Source organism: Megalobrama amblycephala, linkage group LG3 (genome assembly GCF_018812025.1).
Source record: "Megalobrama amblycephala isolate DHTTF-2021 linkage group LG3, ASM1881202v1, whole genome shotgun sequence".
Classification (NCBI taxonomy): Eukaryota; Metazoa; Chordata; class Actinopteri; order Cypriniformes; family Xenocyprididae; genus Megalobrama; species Megalobrama amblycephala.
Genome location: NC_063046.1, coordinates 26,723,445 through 26,747,877, shown reverse-complemented (window position 1 = coordinate 26,747,877; position 24,433 = coordinate 26,723,445). Strand labels below are relative to the sequence as shown.

General features: G+C 40.1%; 1 protein-coding gene across 4 annotated transcripts in view; it reads right to left on the bottom strand.

Moving 5' to 3' along the window:
• Positions 1-24,433, bottom strand: part of malrd1 (MAM and LDL receptor class A domain containing 1) — a 61,459-nt gene that overhangs the window by 22,073 nt on the left and 14,953 nt on the right. For 2 of the 4 annotated variants that reach the window (XM_048184725.1, XM_048184726.1), the window contains exons 2-15: positions 19,524-19,646; positions 18,363-18,451; positions 16,615-16,788; positions 13,626-13,719; positions 12,324-12,446; positions 9,948-10,100; positions 9,288-9,393; positions 8,698-9,065; positions 8,158-8,591; positions 2,393-2,480; positions 2,105-2,284; positions 1,594-1,753; positions 1,301-1,457; positions 994-1,104 (exon numbers count right to left, since the gene is read on the bottom strand). In XM_048184725.1, coding sequence (XP_048040682.1) covers positions 994-1,104; positions 1,301-1,457; positions 1,594-1,753; positions 2,105-2,284; positions 2,393-2,480; positions 8,158-8,591; positions 8,698-9,065; positions 9,288-9,393; positions 9,948-10,100; positions 12,324-12,446; positions 13,626-13,719; positions 16,615-16,788; positions 18,363-18,451; positions 19,524-19,646 — 2,360 coding nt within the window. Of the gene's footprint in view, positions 1-993; positions 1,105-1,300; positions 1,458-1,593; positions 1,754-2,104; positions 2,285-2,392; positions 2,481-8,157; positions 8,592-8,697; positions 9,066-9,287; positions 9,394-9,947; positions 10,101-12,323; positions 12,447-13,625; positions 13,720-16,614; positions 16,789-18,362; positions 18,452-19,523; positions 19,647-20,276; positions 22,581-24,433 lie in introns of those variants that run through there. The other 2 variants (XM_048184724.1, XM_048184723.1) reach the window with 2 other exon arrangements.

Sequence of the window (24,433 nt, the reverse complement as noted above, 5' to 3'; positions counted from 1 at the left end):
GTAAACAGACTGATGTAAAAGCTGTAATACTGTATACATCACTCAGAATCAACTGACTGTCAACAAGAAAAACTGTACATATACTGTATAAGGAGTTGAATTGGAAGTGCTTGAGAGCTGCTGCATAAGTTAAAGGGCACTAAGGCCCCTGATCGTACACAGCAAAAGGGCACTTAGCACTAACAAGTGAGGGTATCATGGAGTATCTAGCACAATGAGGAACTATATTTGTAAGAGTGTTTATATATAAGCAGTGTTGATAAATATTAATGATGCAAGGGCCAGATGGAGAAAAGGTCATGATATTTCTGATCAAAGCATCAACAGTTCAAACATCAGCCTGACACTTAACATTTTGCTGTACAATTCAGGAATACTGAACACAAAAGTTCTATGATCACCTTTATAAAAAAGTAACTATTTTCATGATTTTTTTTAACAAATCATATAAAATTTGTTTACATGGTTGACATACAGTTCAAAGGTTTGAGGTCGGTAAGATTTTTTAAAAATGTTTTTGAAAGAAGCCTCTTTTGCTCACCAAGAGTGCATTTATTTGATCAAACAGTAATATTGTGAAATATTATTACAAATTAAAATAACTATTTTAATACATTTTAAAATGTAATTTATTCCTGTGATCAAAGATGAATTTTCAGCATCATTACTCCAGTCTTCAGTGTCACATGATCCTTCAGAAATCATTCTAATATAAATGATATATATAAAATGTATATAAAGGATTCTTTGACAAAAACAGCAATTTATTTGAAATATATAATTCTTTTGTTTTTCTTTACTGTCACCTTTGATCAGTTCAATGCATCTATGCTGAATCCATTTTTCAGTGCTGTGTTTATTGAGTAAAAGTATTCAGTTCTTAATAATTAGGGAACCAGAGGGAAAATACAGTAAATTAAAAGACTTATTTTTGGAAAATTTAAAGCATTTATTCCAATCATTCATTCATTCACTCACTTCACAAACACTGACCTGGATGTTATGACGGATTCCTATGAAGACCTCACCCCGCCTCCAGCTGCTGCCTTGGTTACCATTTTGGGACCAAACTTCATGTGTGACAGTACCTGATTTGATGAAGACCTGCGCATACAAGTTTGGGATTGTTTTGACAACTTGCAAATTGTTCTCTGGAAAATACTTCATAACAAACATTTTATACAAAATGAAGCATGAAATTTACTGTCACATTAATAATATGTTTTGATGTTTTCAAGGCTTGGGTTACCAAGGCAGCAAATGAATAACAATTATATTCATAATTTCTAGATAATTGTACCTGCAGAGTTCCAACAGTGAAGCCACTCATGTGATACCAGAACACCAGAGTGCACTGGGGTCCTGTTACTTTGATGGGAGCAGTCAAGAGATCAGTGGTGTGACCATATCCTCCATTGGAGCTGTCCGCAAATATATACCAACCCTGTGAAGAACCACTGCAGACAGTACATGTGTACAGATGAGTAAACACAAAGCAGAAAACACACTGACATACATGCAAACCTGACCATGCATTTATAAATGAAATCGCAAACACATTCCAGCAAATGATGGTGCTCTGTCTTTGCTCACAGTGTGTGGTCGTTAGCAGGTCTGTGGTTCTCTTCTCCATGGTGAATACTCTCCCCTTGTCCTGTCTGCCAGCGAAAGGCATGTGGAGGAACAGGAGTGGCTGGATCACTTAAATACCATCCACAAAGTATGCCACCTTCAAAATCACAATACTGCTTCACTGAGAACAGAGAGCAGAAATATCAGAAGGTTTTTAATGCTTTTAAAAGATTAGGCTCACCAAGGCTGCATTTGATCCATTTTTCGGTAACACTTTTTTTTGATGGTCACTTTTGAACATTCTGTTGACTATACGTAACTTATTAGTAGACTGTAGTAGATGGTTAGGTTAGGTTAGGTTAGGGTTAGGTGTTAGTGTTCTGTTCAGGTTAGAAGAATAAGTTGGCATGATGTAGTTGCAAGTTACTTATGGTTAGTAAATTGTCAGTTGGGGAGCAATAAAATTCAGATATTAAGCAGACAGTCTACTAAAACTCTATGACTGCTGATAGATAGATAGATGGATGCCTACCACAGTGCTCTTCATCAGAGCTATCGGAGCAGTCGGGTGTGAAATCGCACACTTGACTGAGGTTCACACACTCTCTTGTAGTTGAGCACACAAACTGGTCAGGGGGGCAGCTATGAAGGGGTGGTGCTGACACAGTGAACAGCGGGGCAGAGGTGCTGGGCTCTTTTGAGGGCAATTCACCTATACAAGGATAAACACACATAATTACAAACACAGTATTTTACCTTAAAATCATGAAATGTGGCACCATAGTTCCATGATCACACTATCTAGTCATTGTTATTTCACCTTCATATGGCTGACAGCCAAGGAAAGACAGATCATCTATGGCAATATCTCCTCTGAAGTCATCACCAACTGTCCCCTCCACTAAAATCTGTAGCAGCAAGAATGAAGACAGAAGAGGCCATCTTTATTTTGCAGCTTGCACATTGTTGTGATTGGGGGGGGGGGGGGGGGGAAGTGGACAACTGCAGAAATATCAAGAATATAATTTTCTTAAGCCTTGTCTGTCACGGTGCACACAAGAACAAGATGGTAAGATCCAAGTGCAGCGATGTTTATTACAGGAGACTCCAAGCATGTAATCCAGAACACAGGCAAAGGTTAAACTCCACAAAAACAGTCCAATACAAAAAGCCAGAGAAACAAAGTGCACGTAACAAAATACAACAAACCACAACCAAGGACAGAAACAACTGAGACTAAATAGACAGACACTGATAACAAACACAAAACAGCTGAGTGCAATGAGTGGGATAATGAGTCCAAGAGTGAGTATGGGTATTGTAGTCCAAGGGGTGAAAACAAGAGTCCAAGATGGAGTGCCCTCTAGTGGCTGATAGGGCACTCTCACTGGTGATCATGACATTACCCCCCCTCAAAGGAGCGGCTACCAGACGCTCCACCAGACAACACAAAAACACAAAAACTCAGGAGGGAGGTGGACAGGAGGAGGATCAGGGGGAGGGATGGTGGGCCAGCTCCAGGGTGCCCAACTGATAGCCAGGGTGGTGCTGGAGGAACTGACCAGGCTGGTTCCAGTGGTTCTGGAGTCCTGGCTGAGTGCCAGGGTGGCGCTGGAGGAACTGACCAGGCTGGTTCCAGAGGGTCTGGAATCCTGGCTGATTGCCAGGGTGGCGCTGGAGGAACTGACCAGGCTGGTTCCAGAGGGTCTGGAATCCTGGCTGATTGCCAGGGTGGCGCTGGAGGAACTGACCAGGCTGGTTCCAACGGTTCAGACGGCCTGGGCAGTGGCGGCAGGGCAGAAAGCCTGGGCGGCGGCGGCAGGGCAGAGGGCTTGGATGACGGCGGCAGGACAGAAGATCTGGGCGGTGGCGGCAGGGCAGAAGGCTTGGACGGCGGCAGGGCAGTAGGCTTGGACGGCGGCGGCAGGGCTGGCCAAGGGTGCTTCGTGGCCATATCAGGGAGAGCGGGCAGCTCGGTGACGGCCTCCGTGGCCGTATCAGGGAGAGCGGACAGCTCGATGACGGCCTCCGTGGCCGTATCAGGGAGAGCGGAGGACTCAAGGACGGCAGCGGGCTCAGACTGGAACTGCTCTGGGACGGCAACGAGTTCAGACTGGAACTGCTCAGGGACGGCAACGTGCTCAGACTGGGGCTGCTCTGGGACGGCAGCGTGCTCAGGCTGGGGCTGCTCTGGGACGGCAGCGTGCTCAGGCTGGGGCTGCTCTGGGACGGCAGCGTGCTCAGGCTGGGGCTGCTCTGGGACGGCAGCATGCTCAGGCTGGGGCTGCTCTGGGACGGCAGCGTGCTCAGGCTGGGGCTGCTCTGGGACGGCAGCGTGCTCAGGCTGGGGCTGCTCTGGGACGGCAGCGTGCTCAGGCTGGGGCTGCTCTGAGAGCATCCTCCAGGCACGCAAGACCGCCAAAACATAGAACGTGAGGACAGCCCTCTTAGCCATCACCGGACTGATAGGGAGAGCATGCCGTACTGGAGCGGACTCACTGGCTGGAGCGGACTCACTGGCTGGAGCGGGCTCACTGGCTGGAGCGGGCTCACTGGCTGGAGCGGGCTCACTGGCTGGAGCAGGCTCACTGGCTGGAGCGGACTCACTGGCTGGAGCGGACTCACTGACTGGAGCGGACTCACTGACTGGAGCGGACTCACTGACTGAAGCAGGCTCTGGAGTGGACTCACTAACTGAAGCGGGCTCTGGAGTGGATTCACTGACTGGAGCGGGCTCTGGAGTGGACTCACTGGCTGGAGCGGGCTCTGGAACGGACTCACTGGCTGGAGCGGGCTCTGGAGTGGACTCACTGGCTGGAGCGGGCTCTGGAGCGGACTCACTGGCTGGAGCGGGCTCGGGCTGTTCTGAGTGCATCCTCCAGGCACGCAAGACAGCCAAAATATAAAAAGTGAAGACAGACCTCCTGGCCATCACGGGACTGACAGGGAGAGCATGCGGGACTGGAGTGGACTCACTGGCTGGAGCGGGCTCTGGAGTGGACTCACTGGCTGGAGCGGGCTCTGGAGTGGACTCACTGGCTGGAGCGGACTCACTGGCTGGAGCGGACTCACTGGCTGGAGCGGACTCACTGGCTGGAACGGGCTCACAGGCTGGAGCGGGCTCTGTAGTGGACTCACTGGCTGGAGCGGGCTCTGTAGTGGGCTCACTGGCTGGAGCGGGCTCTGTAGGGGACTCACTGGCTGGAGCGGACTCACTGACTGGAGCGGGCTCTGTAGTTGACTCACTGGCTGGAGCGAGCTCTGTAGTAGACTCACTGACTGGAGCGGCCTCACTGACTGGAGCGGACTCCTTGACTGGAGCGGACTCCTTGACTGGAGCGGACTCCTTGACTGGAGCGGACTCCTTGACTGGAGCGGACTCCTTGACTGGAGCGGACTCCTTGACTGGAGCGGACTCCTTGACTGGAGCGGACTCCTTGACTGGAGCGGACTCCTTGACTGGAGCGGACTCCTTGACTGGAGCGGACTCCTTGACTGGAGCGGACTCCTTGACTGGAGCGGACTCACTGACTGGAGCGGACTCACTGACTGGAGCAGGCTCTGGAGTGGACTCACTAACTGAAGCGGGCTCTGGAGTGGATTCACTGACTGGAGCGAGCTCTGGAGAGGCCTCCGGGTCTTGGGGGATGGAAGCCTTCCTCCTCCTCTTCCTCCTTTTAGATGTGGGAAGCGGAGACTCAGTGCCAACCTCCTCTGAGGCCTCTGAAGCGGATTCACGGGCTGGGACGCACTCATGGGCTGGAGCAGGCCTTGGAAACGACACACGGGCTGGAGCGGGCACACGGGCTGGAGCGGGTGCTGGAGGTAGTCGAAGCGGCCCATTCCCACGCAGATGCAGGTAATTGGAGAAATTCCAAAAGTTTAACCCCCTTACCAGCTCCATCTCCCACTGCGGCAGAGGTTTATCCAGACAGTTATTAATTGTGTCTTTGAGGACCGTATCAGAGAGACCATACCCCTCCGCCCGTGACCAGAACTTCTGGACGAATGCCCGCACTCCCATTCTCCTCTGGCGGAGAGTTGCCAAAAGGGCCTGAGCCTCCTCAGCCCCCACGGATGACCGGAGTCTCCTGCTGCTGGATCCTTGCATAGCGGTGGTTTGTTCTGTCACGGTGCACACAAGAACAAGATGGTAAGATCCAAGTGCAGCGATGTTTATTACAGGAGACTCCAAGCATGTAATCCAGAACACAGGCAAAGGTTAAACTCCACAAAAACAGTCCAATACAAAAAGCCAGAGAAACAAAGTGCACGTAACAAAATACAACAAACCACAACCAAGGACAGAAACAACTGAGACTAAATAGACAGACACTGATAACAAACACAAAACAGCTGAGTGCAATGAGTGGGATAATGAGTCCAAGAGTGAGTATGGGTATTGTAGTCCAAGGGGTGAAAACAAGAGTCCAAGATGGAGTGCCCTCTAGTGGCTGATAGGGCACTCTCACTGGTGATCATGACATTGTTTAATTAGTTTCTTTTTACGAACACGCAGACCTTTGAAATTGATATTATGTGCCACAGGATGGTAAAGGAAAAGAAGTTAAAGAAATTAAGATCAAGCTAATCAATTAATAATAAGAACATCTGCATAAAATAATTTTATATTTAACATTTATAATAAGGTGCATTATAATTAACATTTCCACGAGCATGTGCGGTTCTTCCAGATAATCAATAATGATTCGACTAGATATTGCGTTTATACAACAACAGTTCAATAAACAAGAAGTTATTTTTTGAGTAAATTACATTTTACACACAATATTGGCAGTTAATTTGTCTATTCTTGCTCCGCCAACGAAAATGTCTCCAAACAAAGCCACAACTAATTCAGCCGTAACGCGTCTAGGCTGAATTAGACACTGGTCGTCTTTTTTGAAGCTGCCAGCGTCTGTTTTACAATCCTACGGAGTAAACCGTGTTTTCAAAAAAGTCCTGAGCGCTTTTTTAAATGCCAAGCCACCGCCGACTGCAGCTCAGAGTGTCTTTTCAAGTTGAAAAAACGTCAACTTTTCTGATAGTAAAAAGAAAAAGAAAAAAAAACACCCTACGTCAAGCGCATTTTTGACAGATAACCAATGACAAGCGAGTAGCGAGATCTGACGTTTCCATAACAAGAAAAAATGGACAAGGTGCCGGTAGATGGACTGAAGTTAACTTATAAAGAGGCTGTGTGGGCAAAGATTGGACAGACAGATCCTTGGTTGTTCAGGTAAGTGTATCATCTATAGTGTATCCACGAAACTATCACCTGCAACATTTATCAATACCATAACCAGCTGATTTGGCAACGCTTGCCGTTATACACTAGGTGTTGTACAGCAACAAAAGACGCCCTCAGCTGCTATTTGGCACCAAAAGCAACCAGTTTTTGTTTTTGTTTTTGTTTTTAACTAAAAAAGCACCCTTGTCAAAAAAGACGCCAAGTGTGAACACACCCTAACGTTTTTTTCCTGACTGAATCGGTACGTTTCAACGAATTGGTTGAGGGAATGAATCAAATGACTCCCTCATAAAGACTCAATTGCCACCACCTACTGGCGTACTGATGTAACCTGCAGAAAGACGCTACCCACCACTAATGCACAGACTGTCTGGTACGGATGACATGACGATAAAAATATGAGATGGGAAGGAAAATTATATTTCAATGCTTTTGCATTCTCTCGCAAAAAGTATTGCATTCCCCCGAGAAATTTTAATATTGTTAATATTACACATCAGCAGGAATAGAGTGCATTTAAAGGGGACCTATTATGCAAAATTCACTTTTGCATGGTGTATGGCTATAAATGTGGTATAAATATGGCTATAATAGCGTCTTCAATGTATGTTAAAGCATTTATTTTCCTTTTCAAACCCTAGAAAATAATTTTTAATATTGTCTGATCTCTCACTGAGAGAAAAGAACATGTTATCAGTATGTTTTGGGAAAGTTTCCTGCTCAGAACAGAGCTCAGATCAACTTCAGCCTTGAAGAAGCTGCAAATCATGTGTATCTGTGTATGTGCACTAAGCGTTCTGTGCAGGTCCTTTGTACTGGTGGACAACTGGCACTCTGCTTGAGACTAGCAGACGCCATGTCATGACCCCAAAAGGACATCCAGTACCTAACTCCAGGGTCACCTTGTCAGCATCGTGACGAATGGAGATATGCTTCTGACTATCTGTCCATGTGTGGAAGATTACTAAATTTGTCTGTTTTTCTTAGCCAATCAGAATCATTCAACCTATCAGCTGTTGAAGCTCCACCCTCTTAGGCCGAGTGCAGCAGCTCATTTGCATTTAAAGAGCACACACTGAAACGGCGTGTTTTCGCTTAACCCCAAAAAGTGGCAATTTTAACATGCTATAAATAATTATCTGTGGGGTATTTTGAGCTAAATCTTCACATACACACTCTGGTGGACATCAGAGACTTATTTTACATCTTGTAAAAGGGGGCATAATAGGTCCTGGAGCAGCCATTCAGTCAAAGGATTCAGCAGCACACGAGGACACCATTACCCCTGTATGACCCATCCTCTTCAGTACCCATAATACTCATCAATGACTCACCTGAAAGTGGTGGGCGCTGTTGATCGGCAGTATCTCCCTGTGCCAGAAGTTGCCTTGGTCGCCATAACGAACCCACAACAAGTTTCCCCGCCCACTGTTACGTGTGCGCATATACACAGCCAATCGGAATACATTCTGCCCAAACATGTGATAGTGGAATCTGAAAATGCACAGTGCTTTGGGTTCAGGACCTCGGTGAGGAGTTGGAAGAAAAGGCCGACTGATAAGAACGGCGGTGTCTTTGAACTTCTGTGGTTCTGAAGATTCGATATAGAGGAAGTGGCCATCCGCATTGGCATGTGTGTGGTCCTTCCATGGGCCTGTGTTGAAAGTGGGAGTGGGTCCTTGGATACGGGTCCAATCAAACATATCCACCTCATGTTCCTGAGTCCAGCTGCACAGGCCTTCCTCAAAGTCACACATTAGCTCTGGGGCTGATAGGAGAAGAAAAGATCATTGTAAAACGATTGACCAAAAAGAGCTAACGTTAAACAATAAACTTCTTTGATGACCATTTAAAACTCTAACACTAATACTGACAGCAGTTTTCCTCGTCTGTTCCATCTCCACAATCATCGATCAGGTCACAGATCAGAGTATAGTTCACACATGCTTTGCTCCGGTGGCAGTGAAAGTGATATGGAGTAGGGCACATCTCCACAGCCTCGGGCAATGAGCAGTTATGGAACATAATATCATCTAGGGCAGAGACTCCCTCATACACAGCCAGGCTCAGTTTTGCAACCGAGATGTAGAAAGGCCTGGTCTGCCTGCCAATCTGGACAGTTACCGGGTGCCACTGGTTACCTTGGTCGTAAAGTGTTTGCCAAAGTAAAGTGATGCTGTCTAAGCCATCTATCAGCAGATGCATTTCAGCAGCACCAACAGAATGGCCAGAATTATAGTGCCTGTATGCAAAACAAATCAACATTACTATTAAAATCCGAACACTTAATGTGAAAAAAAAATGAATACTGTAAAGCAGTGAAGAATATTTTGATTTGTTTTTTGCTAATATTAACATACATTTTTGAATTATAATATTATTTTGATAAATTTTTAATTCATATATTTCACCAAGCTTAGAAAGAGGTAAGGTCTGAGCCTTCAGTCACTTCTTCATCACTTACCAGAAGGTCATGACACAATCTGAACTTGCTTGCTGAAATGTAGGACTACGCAGCAAAGCCTGCTGGGAAAACCTGCTGCTCTTCTTGAAAATAAACATGAAGTGGCCTTGAAGGGAGAGAATCAGAGACTAAAACGCAAACTTGTAATATTATATTATACTTTATGTTGCTCATAAATTATTAGTAGTTTTTGTGACATTTAAAAAGGTCATTCATTTGAATTCAGATCATTTGAAAGCTTTTTGCTGTGTAAAATAAATATTAACAGACAATGGAAATGGCATTTGCAATCATTAATTTGACCCTCTTGATTTGAACATCACCCTGAGGAAGTTCACAATTATGTATAGGAGCACAGTTTAAAAAGCAGCACTATTTTACCTTTTGCAAAACATTACAATTGAAATGAAGTAGTCTAATGCACACAGTGTATATGCCCAGATGATTTGTAGATAAACATTATAAGTAAAATGGGATGTTAAAAAAAGATGTTTCAGTGCTATTGCAAACAAAGTAAAGGTTCTTCATGGAGAAACTGAAATGTTAAGAAATGTACACATAAAATCAGTCGATTCAGTTTATAGGTCAGATCTACAATTTAGTATCTTTTGCGACTGTGAGACAAAGGCATTTAATTTGTATTTATGTGAACGCTCTTGCCTGCACTTGTATTAGTCGAGTGGTCCTGGGGTGGTGTTTGGTCTAGATACTCTATGGAGACTCCATCAGCTGAGCCTCTTACCCATTCAAATCCATCACCCTGGATGAGCTCATACCAGCCACAGGAGTCAGACTCGAAATCACACTGTGCCGCTGAAAGTCAAATAAACATTATGAAGGAATAATGAAATAATAATGGAAAGGTTAAAACCACCCTTTCAAGGCAGTGTGGATTTTTTAAACAAATGCCTATGCAGAAACTTTGTCAATTGCTTATAGTAAAACCAGAAAGAATAGAGGTGTAGCAACTTATAATGCAAAAACAAAGCATAATGTAATACCTCTACATAATGTAATAAGTATTGCATTATTTACATAATTGTAACGTATGGGACGGGACAACGGAGTTGGAGATCCACGTGCAGGCTTTATTAATAAGAGCGTAGTCGTACAGGCAGTAGGTCAAACACCAGCAAACAGTAACAAGAAGGCAAGGCAAGAGAGTAACCCAAACACAGGCTATGGTCAAGGCAGGCAACAAACAATTATCAAAAAAAAGAAACAGTCCAGGGTCAAAAACACAGGCAAGGCAAGGAACACGGAACACGGAACACGGAACACGGAACAAGGAACACGGAACACGGAGACAAGGTCGAAAACAAGGCTAAACAATACTCAGCAATGTGTGTGTGTGTGAGTGCAGCTTATAAAAGGTCACTGATGAGAAACAGGTGTGATTGGTTCCTAGGTGGGGGATTGTGGGAAATGGAGTCCATATGAAGAAAATAGAACACGGACCCAGGGCACAGGTAACAGTAATAAAATGTTCATAATTAAATAATTTTCTCAAAATGTAATAAAATCTTGTGCTCATAATGTAATAACAATTTTTACATTATGAGAAATGTATTACATTATAAGCTCACAAAAAAACATTGTCATTTAGTCATGAATGTAATAGCTTTTTTAAACATAAAAAAAAATTGGTATAACCTTACAGTGCATTTTTAAAATTTAAATCCAGTTTTAAACGACCTATTCATGTAATTATTATAGTTATTAGAGGCCAAGCAACAAAGGTGCGAAGGCAGCTATTGTATCTGTTAGTTTTCTTCCTCTTCTTTTTCTTCCTCTGCTCTTGAGTCTATAGCAGCCAGTTAAAATGTTGTGAAATTTGGCACACAGATAGAAAACATATTAACCACAGCAAACTTGGATTCCCTAACATAATAGTGCCACCAACTGTCAAACGATATCCAAAATTTCCATGTTTGGGCATCTGTCTTTTTGAATTTTGGCATAATATGCTATACTTTACGAATGCATAAGCATATTGTTACGAAACTCGGTATATGTCTTCGGAACAATGTCTCGTAGTTATTAAAAAAAATTCTGGACACCAAAACATATTTTTACTACTATTATTACTACTAATTCTATTTTTATTATTATTATTATTAATATTGTTATTATATTATTATTATTGTACATTATTTCTATACATAAGCCAAATCATCAGTATAACAGCCAATGAAGAACAGAATAGAAATAGTGAAACAGAATAGTGTTCTATTTTCACATAATGCTGTTAAAAGAGTAGACACTGTATGATACTATTTTCAGAGATAAACCTACCCTTGAAATTACTGTTCTGTTAATAACCCTCTGTCGATCCGACTGTCCCAGGGCAAGATTACAAAAACTGATGGACTTTGCTGACAAATAAACGTGAATTTCCAGGTCCAGGTTACAAGGAAAACAGGTGTATGTTCATTTACATATACCGACATTGTAACAATACAAAGCGGGTTGAAAATCTGCCAAGTTACACTTAAAAATGCATTTATGGGACAAAGTGACTCAAATGGAGCATGTCATAATAACAAAATTAGAATAATTTTTATGAAAAAGATTGAATTCACAATGTAGCCTAATAAGTTTTTTTTTTTTTTTTGGTGTAATAGCTTTTTTACATAAAACTGATAAAACTGTTATTAATTGCATTTTGTGCCCAATTTATTATACTGAAAGATAATTATTATATTGTAAACATTTCACTTATACATTGTGCTGGTATTACCTTATGAACAGTGATGACATTACAAGTTGCTATAGTGTTTTCATAATGTAATATAATAACCTATTACATTATGTAAAAAAATCATTATTACATTATGAGCCATTTTGAACATTTATTGTGAACATTTTATTACATTAATAATGTAATCCTTATTACATTATGTGCAGTTATTACATTATGAGTTGCTGCAAGAGGTTTTGATATCAAAGTAGATGTTTCTTAAATAGTGACATGGCTCATATTCCAGTGGAATCATGTCAGCTTCAAGCTGTTTTGATCTTCGAATCTATACTTACAACAGTTGGCCTCGTCCTCTCCATTGGGGCAGTCTAAATAAAAGTCACACACTTTCACCCCATCCACACAGATATTTGCCCCACAGTGAAAGTGAGCTGAAAGAGGTGCCTTGATGTCAGTCTCTGTAGAAAACAATAAAGCCAACATATTTGTCTCTCATGGAGTGGAGAGCTTCTGAGAGCTTCATCCTGCATTATCACCTTTGTTAACCATGTCATGTGATGTAGATCTGAACATGGCCACATTATTATGATTAATTGGACTGTCCAAGGTACTGCTGAAATAATTCACAATAATGTGTTACCGTAACACCCACGCACCCACACACATATTTACAACCAAACATGTTAACCTCACTTTGAGACACTTGTTAATAGAAAATATACAGTCAACCTTGTTCGGTTCTGTGCAGGTCTGTATTTATGTTGGAAAATAAAACATGTTTATGATTTCTCGTAAAAAGTTAAGCATTTTTTTTAATGATAAATGTATAAAATGTAGTTAATCAAAGATTAAATCTCAAATGTAGAACTATAAAATCTTTAGAAGATTAAAAAAAAAAACACTTCATGAATTTATTATGGCACTTGCATATACTCCAAATGTAACTGATGTCTCTTGGTCCTTCTTGGGCTGAACTGTAAATTAAAAAGTTGCTGAGGTTCCCTTCTGCCTATCACTATTGTCCCCCTGGTGTCCCAGTTCATCCAGCAAAGGGCTGTAAATGTATTAGACCTTATTTACAGCTTTATATTCCTGCATCTCTTGAGCCCTCTGCACCTCACACCCTTCAGAAACCACATCAAAGTGAGCAGAGCCATCACATAACTTCTTTGTGCCTTTACAAACAGCAACATCATGACTCAAAAATTGACATCTGAACGAGGAGCAATAGATACTGGATAACTCACTGAATAAATAAGTATAAATAAGATTATAAAATGAAAAAATTCACCCAAAAATAATTTTTCTGTCATCATTTACTCACTCTAATGTCATATCAAACCTGAACAGAAAATATATATATATATATTTTTTTACCTTACAATGAAAGTAAATTTCATTGACTTTCACCGTGTAGACAAAAGCAGTTGAAACATTTTTCAAAATATCTTATTTTATGTTTCAGTGAAGAAAGAAACTCATACAGGTTTGTAACGACATTATTATTAGTTATTCCAGAATTTTAGTTGAACTAACCTGTTAAACTTCAGAAGTGAAGTTGCTTTTTGGATTTAGACAGCCTAACTGGATTTGCAACTTGATTTGACTTATGAAAAGATATATTAGTGTTCACCCACCTGCTGCCACACATTCTCTGCTGAAGGACAGATCATCAATCGCAACAACTTCATATGGGTCACTGCTGTTGAAAATCAATCCTCTGATCACAACCTGTAGATTCACAGCAGTTATGTTTTACTGATTCAACTATACACCATACATCTGTAACACTTTATTTGTGTCCTTGTTACATGTTCAAGTTTCAAGTTTACTTTATTCATATAGCACATTTAAAACAGCCACAAGATTGACCAAAGTGCTTCACAAAAGAAACAGCATCATAAGAGTAGTAAGAGCACACAAAACAGACTAAAACAAAGAACCAGAAAAAAATAAAACACAAATAGAAAATATAAGGAATATGAAACCTAATAGGCCAATGAAAACAGATGGGTTTTTAGAAGAGACTTAAAAATGGTCAGACTAGGGGCCATTCGGATCTCCACTGGCAAGTCATTCCAGAGGCGAGGACCAATTACTGAGAAGGCACGGTCACCTCTACGCTTAAGTCTGAGGGATAAAAAGAAGGTTCTGGTCACCAGATCTTAGGCTTCTTGAGGGGATGTATTGATGCAGCAATTCAGATAGGTAGCCGGGTGCTTGATTGTATAAAGATTTAAAAACAAACAGTACGATTGGTAACACTTTACTTGAAGGGGTGTGCATAAGACTGACATGACACCTTCATAATCTTGACATGACACGTGTCATGAATATGAAGGAGGTTTTATGCATGTTTATGACAACTGTCATTAAATGTCATTCGCTCAATTATGTCATTTTTAATGCAAAGATGACATTGTTTGAGATGTCTTTGTTACGACAACTTGACATAAACCAATACATCATAACCTGTCAGTGTCTTTGTCATGACAACTTGACATTAGCAAAACATCATAACCTGTCATAAACATGACATAGCAGATTAATTATCAAACTTAAAAAAAACACTAATTAGCTTTATGGGTTAACATTACATTACATTATTTTGGTAACACTTCAGTATAGGGAACACATATATAAACGATTAACTATGACTTTTCCCTCAATAAACTCTTAATTTACTGCTTATTATAGTTAATTGTTAGGTTTAGGTATTGGGTAGGATTAAGAATGTAGAATAAGGTCATGCAGAATAAGGCATTAATATGTGCTTTATAAGTACTAATAAACAGCCAATATAACAGTGTCATCTTTTTTAAGAAATTTGAAATTGTCTATTATCTGACCTTCTGTTGGTGGAAACTTAAAAAAAACAAAAAAAAAACATGAAATGAAAAATAGTCATGACGCTGTTATAAAATTATTTGTCAGAGTATTGTCACTTAATGACATTTTAATGACAAGTTCAATTTGTACCACTGTACTTGAGCTCAAGATACATATTCATGACACTATTATAATGGCCTCATGACAGCCAATGTCAAAACCAACCACATGACAGTTTAATGTAATGTTAACCCATAAAGCTAAATAATGTCAAGTTGTCATGACAAAGACACTGACAGGTTATGATGTATTGGTTTATGTCAAGTTGTCATAACTCGGACATCTCAAACAATGTCATCTTTGCATTAAAAATGACATAATTGAGTGAATGACACTTAATGACAGTTGTCATAAACATTCATAAAACCTCCTTCATATTCATGACACGTGTCATGTCAAGATTATGAAGGTGTCATGTCAGTCTTATGCACACCCCTTCAAGTAAAGTGTTACCGTACAATTTTAAAATGTATTCTAAATTGAACAGGCAACCAATGATGGCCTTTAAAAGTGGTGTGGCATGATCCCTTTTTTTCTTTTTTAAAAGAAATCTGGCAGCATTTTGGACCAGTTGAAGATGGGCAATTTGAGCTTTAGAAATGCCAGAGTATAATGAGTAACAGTAATCGAGACGTGATGTAATAAAAGCATGCACCGCCATCTCCACAGTCTTATCAGTGAGGAAATGTTTAATTTTTTCAAGTATACAGAGCTGATGAAAACTGGACCCAATCACAGTGGAAATTTGTTTATCGAATTTTAATGAGTCATCTAAAATAACACCCAGATTCCGTACCTGTGAAGACCTAAAAGCCAACAGGGATCCCAGGTCAAAATTAAATGCTTTCATATTTTCTGAAGGGCCAAAAACAATTACTTCAGTTCTCTCCTTATTTAAGAATGAAAAATTTTGAGATAACCAGGATTTAACCTAAAAGAGCAGTCATGGCCAGTGGATAATTTTTCCTAAAAGGTAAATATATTTGAGTATCATCGGCATAAAAGTGAAACGACACTCCATGTTTTCTAAAAACAGATCCCAGAGGTAACATATATAATGAAAATAGAGGGGGCCAAAATAGATCCTTGCGGAAGGCCACAGGGGAGAGAAGCAGTGGAAGATAAAAATTCTCCTACCCTAACCACATATTTCCTGTCAGATAAAAATGACTAGAACCACTTTAGAACTGTACCAGAGAGACCCACCCAAGATTTCAGTCTATTGATTAATACAGAATGGTTAATAGTGTCGAAAGCAGCTGAAAAATCTAAGAGAATGACAACCATAGAGTCACCCATATCAGTGGCTAATAAGATGTCATTTAACACTCTCAAAAGAGCAGATTCAGTACTGTGGTAAAACCAGATTGAAAGATTCTCAAACAGATTATTTATAGCAAGGAAAGATTGAAGTTGGAAAAACACAATCTTTCCCAAAACCTTGGAAATAAATGGTAAAACAGAGATAGGGCAGTAATTTTTTGACACTGACATGTTACTATATTAATTACTATAAATTGTGCAAAATTACATGCAACTAACCCTAAACCGCACCCTAATCTTAAGCCTATAAGTACATGTAGTTAATTAATAATACTCAATACTTAAATGTATAATTACACTGTAACACGGACACCTTAAAATAAAGTGTAACCACTACTTCTTTTTGTTCATGAGTTCAATAATACCCATTCCCCCAAACACGCATAACCCCTCATTCAGTACATCAACACCAACCTTAAACTCCTCTCTGCTGTTTAACACCACCACTGTTCGCATCCAGGGAAGAGTGTGTGGATAAGGATTGGAAGTGGACTGAAACCAGACCTCCTCCATCTCTCCTGAAGATTTGAATTGGATCAGAACCTGCAAAGCCCCTGTCAGCACCCCAATATGACGATAGAAAGTTAGCTGTTCAAAGGAAAAGACAACAAAGGGACACAAAATGTAAATTCCCCAAAAGAATGTTATGTGAACAAAGGATTCAAGCGGTGCATTGCTCGCTTCATTACACATGTTGAGCTTTAAAGCAGAGACATTAAAGATATTCAGTGGTTGGCCAAATGAGACAAAATTAAAGCTGAAAGCATTTCATACTCAAAGCCATCTTCCTGCCAAGTTCAATGTCATCTTATTTTTATTTAAGCAGAGAAACGCTTAAAGTGAATTACTCCAAATCCAATAGCAGTGCATCTGTAACCATAGATCACAATGAGTTCATGCACTGCCCACTGTGTCACGGCTCTGACAGCCTATGCATAACTCTCTGCTGTCAATAAGAGCGTGTAGCCACGGCAGTTGATAAGTGCTCCAAACACTTAATCGGGTGCTTGAGCAAAGCATTTAACAAGATGCTGCTTGTGGCGGGCAGGACAAGGCTGAGAGCCATAGGAAAGAGTCTCACAGAAGGAGATCTGGATAAATAAAAGAGGAGGATGACAGTGCAAGAGGAGAGAGGACCAGGCATGGACTTTACATTATGTTTTGTTTATGTGTATGCGGCAGTGTCCGTGAGGGGCTGCCGCTTTACTTCTGTTTTGTATTTATTTTAATTAGTAGGCCTACAACAAAAAATGGATTTTATTCATTACATAATTTCATAAAATTATTTTTTAAATATTAAAGCCATAGATGAGATTCTTTCTCTGGCCAGAGTTACACTTACTTATACTGACACCTACCGGTGAGCATGCAGCATCATGCAAAATTAAAGGTTTACAGTAACAGATGCGACTGGTAATGTGTAGTGACCCATGATAGATTTATTTTGTGTCTTTCCTAGAATGGGCAGTTTGTGACTTTGTGTGATAAACAAAATACAATAGCACTGGTATTTCAAAACATTCAGTGGCACATTGAGTCACAAGTCACTCAAATATTGATGTGTGACATACTGACAACATGTTTGAAAAAATATTTCTGACTTTAATTGACATTTATTTTAAAATATCAGTAAATTGGGCTATTTATTTAGGATTTTGTGTCACAATTAGGTCACTATAGCTGCTCATCTCATCTGCAGGTTACTACTGGAGGAGTCACAAGACCCACAACATACGGTGACATGTTTCACAAGGCAGTGTCAGTGTTCCACGATAATGTCACTGGCACATCCCAATGAAGACTGAAAGTGCCACTTAGCAACATTGGCTTCTGTGCGTCAGATGCCATGTCACTTAATGTTAAAACCACTACTGTATTTTCAATGGCGGAGCAAAAACAGACAAAGTAACTGACAATATTGTATCTAAAATATAAGTCAATATTCATTTCTTGATTATTGAACAGTTGTATAAAAGCAATATCACACAATAAATGTTATGGAAATTAGCATTTTGATATATAGCTTACTCAAAGCAGATGGTAGTTTAGCAAATAAGCTATTTTTATATGGCACCAGGATTTATGAATTCATTTAAAAATAGAGAATGAAATACAACACTAAAAGATGTTTAGTTAGAAACAGTGATAATGTTTTTCTATACCCAGCATGTCTGTGAAGGCTGGAAAAGAGGACTGTATATTTCAGCAGTGACTCCTTCTCCATTTTCAGATTGTATATAGAGGCAATGATCTGACAAAAAAGAATAAACAGTGTACTGAGTAGTCAGAAAATATATTCGAAATAGAATACAAATCAAATTTTTCTTTTAAAATTTAACAGTTTTTTGAATCTTTAGACAAAATATAAAAGACAATCTAAAAAAAGTTTGCATATGTGTTTGTATTATATATGGATTTTGTATCACATGAAGTTCACACTCAAGGAGGAAAAACTTCATTCTGAGGCCCAAACTGAGAAAAATATGCAATTTGGTGCAGATTTTACTTATATATCAAAAAGATTAAATTGTGATAGTTTGTAATGTAAATCAATGATATTTTCACAACAGTGTAAAAGACTACTTACATAAAATGCACATAAATATAATTTGTTACTCTATTTCTCCCAATAAAAAATATTAGTAATATAACATTTAAATGCTTTGTTTTATGATCAACAACATATAATGCAATACAATGATTGAGAGATGTACATAAAAATATTCTTTAAAAGCCTCTTGTATCATATTTGATAAATACATTTTTCTTATAAAAAAAGACACATGTACATGACCCAATGGTAGGCATTTTTAGATTTATCCTAAAAGTATGATATATATCATACTTTCAGTAACACTTTACAATAAGGTTCATTAGTTAACATTAGTTAACTACATTAGTTAACATGAACTAATAATGAACTGCACTTCTACAGCATTTATTAATCTTTGTTAATGTTAATTTCAACATTTACTAATACATTATTAAAATCTTGTTAACATTAGTTAATGCACTGTGAACTAACAATGAACAACTGTATTTTCATTAACTAACGTTAACGAAAATGAGTAAATACAGTAACAAATGTATTGCTCATGGTTAGTTCATGTTAGTTAATACATTAACTAATGTTTAACTAATGAACCTTATTGTAAAGTGTTACCATACTTTCTAAAAAAGAATGCAGTAAATTGTGTGAAACAGGATTTCAGGATTTTGATCATGTCGATAATTTAGAGGCCTTAGAAATGCATGTATCAAATATGATACAGTAGGCTTTTAAGTATTATCCACAAAGATGTAAGATTAACTGTTTTACTTACTAGTAACATTTTCTCTATGGTCTGCCTCAGTACTGGGCCGACTCAAGCCTGAGCCTCTCATCCAAACATGATGTTGAAAACCACAGAAACCTTCCTGAAAGTCACATCTCACAAACTGGGAACCTACAATAGAGGAAACTCACAGCTATTTCAGGCCATTACATTATGTTTTGTTTATGTGTGACACTAATGAAAACATGTAACTCAACATGGAACACATTTAATAGGTGCTTGACTGAAAATATGTAATCATACAATAGAGGAGATTAGATATACTATAAGGAAATATAATATATAATAGGTATACAGAATAAATGTTCTGTTGGACATCAAAAATAATTTATAAAGATGATGAAAATGCTAATGGAAAATCTTTTCTTATCATTATTAAACGGATGAATGTGCAAAACAAAAGCAATAGGGGTCCACCTTAATACATCAACCTCAGTTCCGTAATTGTCTGCCTTGTAAAAGCCCCAGAGAGATATAATCAATATTATAAAAGCACTGTTGTATCTCATCTGTAGACCTTCCAGTGTGCCACTTTATGAGTGTGCCATAAATCTCACTATATACACATGAGGCCTTTAGAAGCATTTAAAACCATATTGTCAACAGAGAGGGAAAAGAAAGGGCCATTACTTTCAAAGAGTTGCCTGCGTAAGCACAGAAAACACACACAAGTAGAAGAGCCAAAAAAGAAGCTGAAGAGTGGAAATGAAAAAATATGAATTGTTTAAGAATAATACATACAGTTAGTCTCATCACTGCCATCTTCACAGTTTTCTCTGAAATCACATACATGCTCCTCAGACACACAGCCTCCTTTCGCACAAGAAAACTGCTCAGGCAGACATGGAGTGGAGGATACACTCGCCAAGACACAGAGCAGAAATGAGGCCTGTACGCACACCCTCATTGAGCTCTCTCCGACAGACAGTTCACTAGCTCATTCAGTTCTATATGTAAGCAAAAACACAAGCAGACACACTCACACCACAGTATAAAAAAAAAATCCTTAAAATCCAGAGAGAGACAGCGTATAACCTCAACAGTCACGTCTCACAGAAGAACCATCTGCTCACACCACCCTAGCTCAAATGACTTTATGACTGTTACACAATAGGCCTGCTTTCTTTCATTATGTATCAGTGTGTGTGCATGATGTCAAAGTGTGCGTCAAACTTCTTGTAATTGGCTAGAGATAAAGTGACAATAAAATGTAATCTATTATTTTAAGGCACAATCTTCTGTGCAATAAGAACACAAGTTACAAGCTTAAGTTAAACAAACACAATTTGGTTAAGAAATATAAAGCAATTTAAACCAGTCTTAATAGGAATTGTCGTTACTTAAATTTTGCTTAATTTTCAGCTCGAAGAAACAGGACTGAATGAGTAAGAAGGCAGCAAAGTAATCAGTCATGTATTAGTTCCACCCTCTGTCCTGCACCGGCTTTACAAATGTTCATTCAGCCATAATTTTGTTTTTCATGAATCAGTGACTAAAATTCAAAATCATTCACAAGGTGTGCTACAAGAGAAGCTCTGTTGGAAATAATAATATCCAAATAACCTTCAAGCACAAATGAGCACAGCGATATGAATGAGGAATAAATACTTAGGGATTTAAAACTGCAGCAAAGTCTGTATTGCTTGTAATTTTGATATATATATAAAAAAGTTTTGTCATGTGCCATGGTGGATAAATACTCACGATGAGGAGGAATGCAGAAAGGAAGACTTTAATAATCATCCAGGAAACAAGGGAAACACCATTAAACACAAATGTACAATACAGACGAGAACCAACCAGGACTGAGGGAGAACACAGGGAATATAAACAGGGCAAACAGAGGGGCAAACAAGGCCAATTAACAGGACACAGCTAGGACTAATGAACTCAAATCAGGGTAACCAAGGGAACAAACTTGTGGCGGGAAAACTAAGAACAAAGAACATGTGACAGAACATAAAGAACCCTGACATTACTCCCCCCTCCCGGAAGGTCCAACTGGAGAGGGGGGGTGGGCACCCTGGAGGCCGTGGGCAGGAGCTCACATGCCTCCAGGGGGCCAGGGCGGCGCTGACAGTTCAGAGGCCATGGAGGTGCAGGCAGTTCAAGGCACCATGGGAGTGTGGCCTCCGTGGCCTCGGTCCTGACCCCAGGCTCAGCTACTATGGCCACAGGTACTGTATATGGCGCCCCCCCAAAAAATTCTTGGGAGGAACTATGGGTCTCTGGGTTGGAGCGGACTCCTGAGCGGGCTTGTGGGCTGGAGCGGACTCAGGGGTGAGATCCATCTCGGGACTCGGGACGAAGGAGGGAGTTGCCTCTGGACTCGGGACGAAGGAGAGAGTCGCCGCCGGACTCGGGATGAAGGAGAGAGTCACCACCGGACTTGGGATGAGGAAGGGAGTCGCCGCTGGACGGAGGGGAGGGATAGAAACCATCACAGGACTGAGGTCAGGGACTGAATCCTGGGTGAGGAAGAGATACAGAGCCTTGGCGGCAGCCATCTTGACCGAGGGCTCAGGCGTGGCAGCGGCCATCTTGCAGGCTCGGGAGTGGTTGCCATCTTGCGACGAGGCTCTAGAGTGGTGGCCATCTTGCGACGAGGTTCTGGAATGGCAGCCATCTTGTGACAAGGCTCTGGAGTGACAGCCATTTTGTGACAAGGCTCTGGAGTGACAGCCATTTTGTGACAAGGCTCTGTAGTGACGGCCATCTTGCGTTGAGGCTCTGGAGTGGCAGACATCAGGATCCCTGAACTGAGGACGTGGGGAAGTGCCAGAGGGCAGAAATGAAAGGGTTATGCCCCACTGAAAGGGTATGTGGAGGGAGCCGGAGTGAGCTGACCAGGCCACTTGTATTTCTGATGGGGCTGGATGAGGACGATGTTGTTTTGGTCGGTTCTTCTGTCATGTGCCTTGGTGGATATGCAGAAAGGAAGACTTTAATAATAATCCAGGAAACAAGGGAAACACCATCAAACACAAACGTAGAATACAGACGAGAACTGACCAGGGGTGCATTTCCCAATAGCATCATTAGCCAACTATGGTCGTAAGTCCCATTGAACTCTATTGGTAACGACAGAACTTGCGACCATAGTACGCTTTGGGAAATGCACCCCAGGACTGAGGGAGAACACAGGGAATATATACAGGGCAAACAGAGGGGCAAACAAGGCTAATTAACAGGACACAGCTGGGACTAATGATCTCAAATCAGGGTAACCAAGGGAACAAACTCGAGGCGGGAAAACTAAGAACAAAGAACATGCGACACAGAACATAAACACAGAACCCTGACAATTTTTTTTATTTTCTTTTATATTCACAACTCTTCAAGGCAAATCCAAGATCTCTGTAAAGTCATGATCTATGTAATTCAGCAGCGCAAATATAAAGACATTTTTTATTCTCAGGTGTCCAACCCTGATTTATTCATTAGGGTTTGTAGTACACATATGATAGTATGCCTTATGTAATGGTGAATAGAATGATATTCAGGGATGAATGATATCTCATTCTCACTTACAGCAGCACTCTCTGCCGTTAGAATTTAAAATAACTGTTTTCTATTTTCACATATTTAAAAATTTAATTTATTCCTGTGATGGCAAAGATTAATTTTCAGCATCATTATTCCAGTCTTCAGTGTCACATGATCAATCAGAAATAATTCTAATAGGCTGATTTGCTGCTAAAAAACAAAACACTTACTAGTGTTGAAAACAGTTGTGCTGCATAACATTCTTATGTAAACCATGACACATTTGTTTCTTGATGAATAGAAAGTAAAAAACATTATTTAATTGAAATAAACATCTTTTGTAATATTGTAAATGTCTTAATTGTCACTTTCTAAACAATTTACTGCATCATTGCTGAACAGAAGTATTAATTTCTGTCAAAAATCTTACTGCCCCAAATCTTTTGAATGGTAGTGTGTTTGTAGCAAGTAAATTTACCTGCATGAATTCTGTATTACATGTGACAAAAACTTGGTTCATCACATTTAGGATTCTTTTTCTTTCTTTCTTTCTTTCTTTCTTTTTCTTTTTTTATCAGCTCCACATCATTACTGATGCATGTAACATCTCTCTACATTGTACATTACCTCGCTGGAATGGGCTATTGTAGGATAAGCAGGTCAAATGAAAAGGTGAAAATACTAATACAGAAGGTGAAAATACTAATACAGAAGGTGAAAATACTAATAATCCTCCAGTGAGTGATTATATCCAGAGATAATGGTGTCTTAAGACACACAAATCCTTAATAGTCCAATTGAACTACAAGTCTTGTGTCACCGGGGAAGTCACTTTATGTCTCTGTGATTAGTTGGACTTATTGATTGTCAGCGCCGGGAGATTTAAGTGGCTCTGTTCTCACTTAATAGACACTAATTATTATGTCAGTCCCAAAGACAGACAACACTACAGAACACAGACAGTGAATTAAGCTCATCGATATGTCTTTAAATAAGCTTTCAGGCATTTCAATATATCATACAACCCGAATTCCAGAAATGTTGGGATGTTTTTTATATTTGAATAAAATGAAAACTAAAAGACTTTCAAATCATATAGGTTTCCAGCAGCTGAAGAGTTTGTGTTCGTCTTTGACCAATTTTTCTCTATAGGTGAAAGATCTGGACTGCAGGCAGGCCAATTCAGCACCCGGACCCTTCTACGATGAAGCCATGCTGTTGTAATAGCTGCAGTGGTTTTGCATTGTCCTGCTGAAATACAGAAGGCCTTGAAAATAGACGTCGTCTGGAGGGGAGCATATGTTGCTCTAAAACCTTTATATACCTTTCAGCATTCATAGTGCCTTCCAAAACACAATCTTTTTACACACTCTTTCACAGCTCTGCCGATCTTTACTTCTGAGAGACATTGC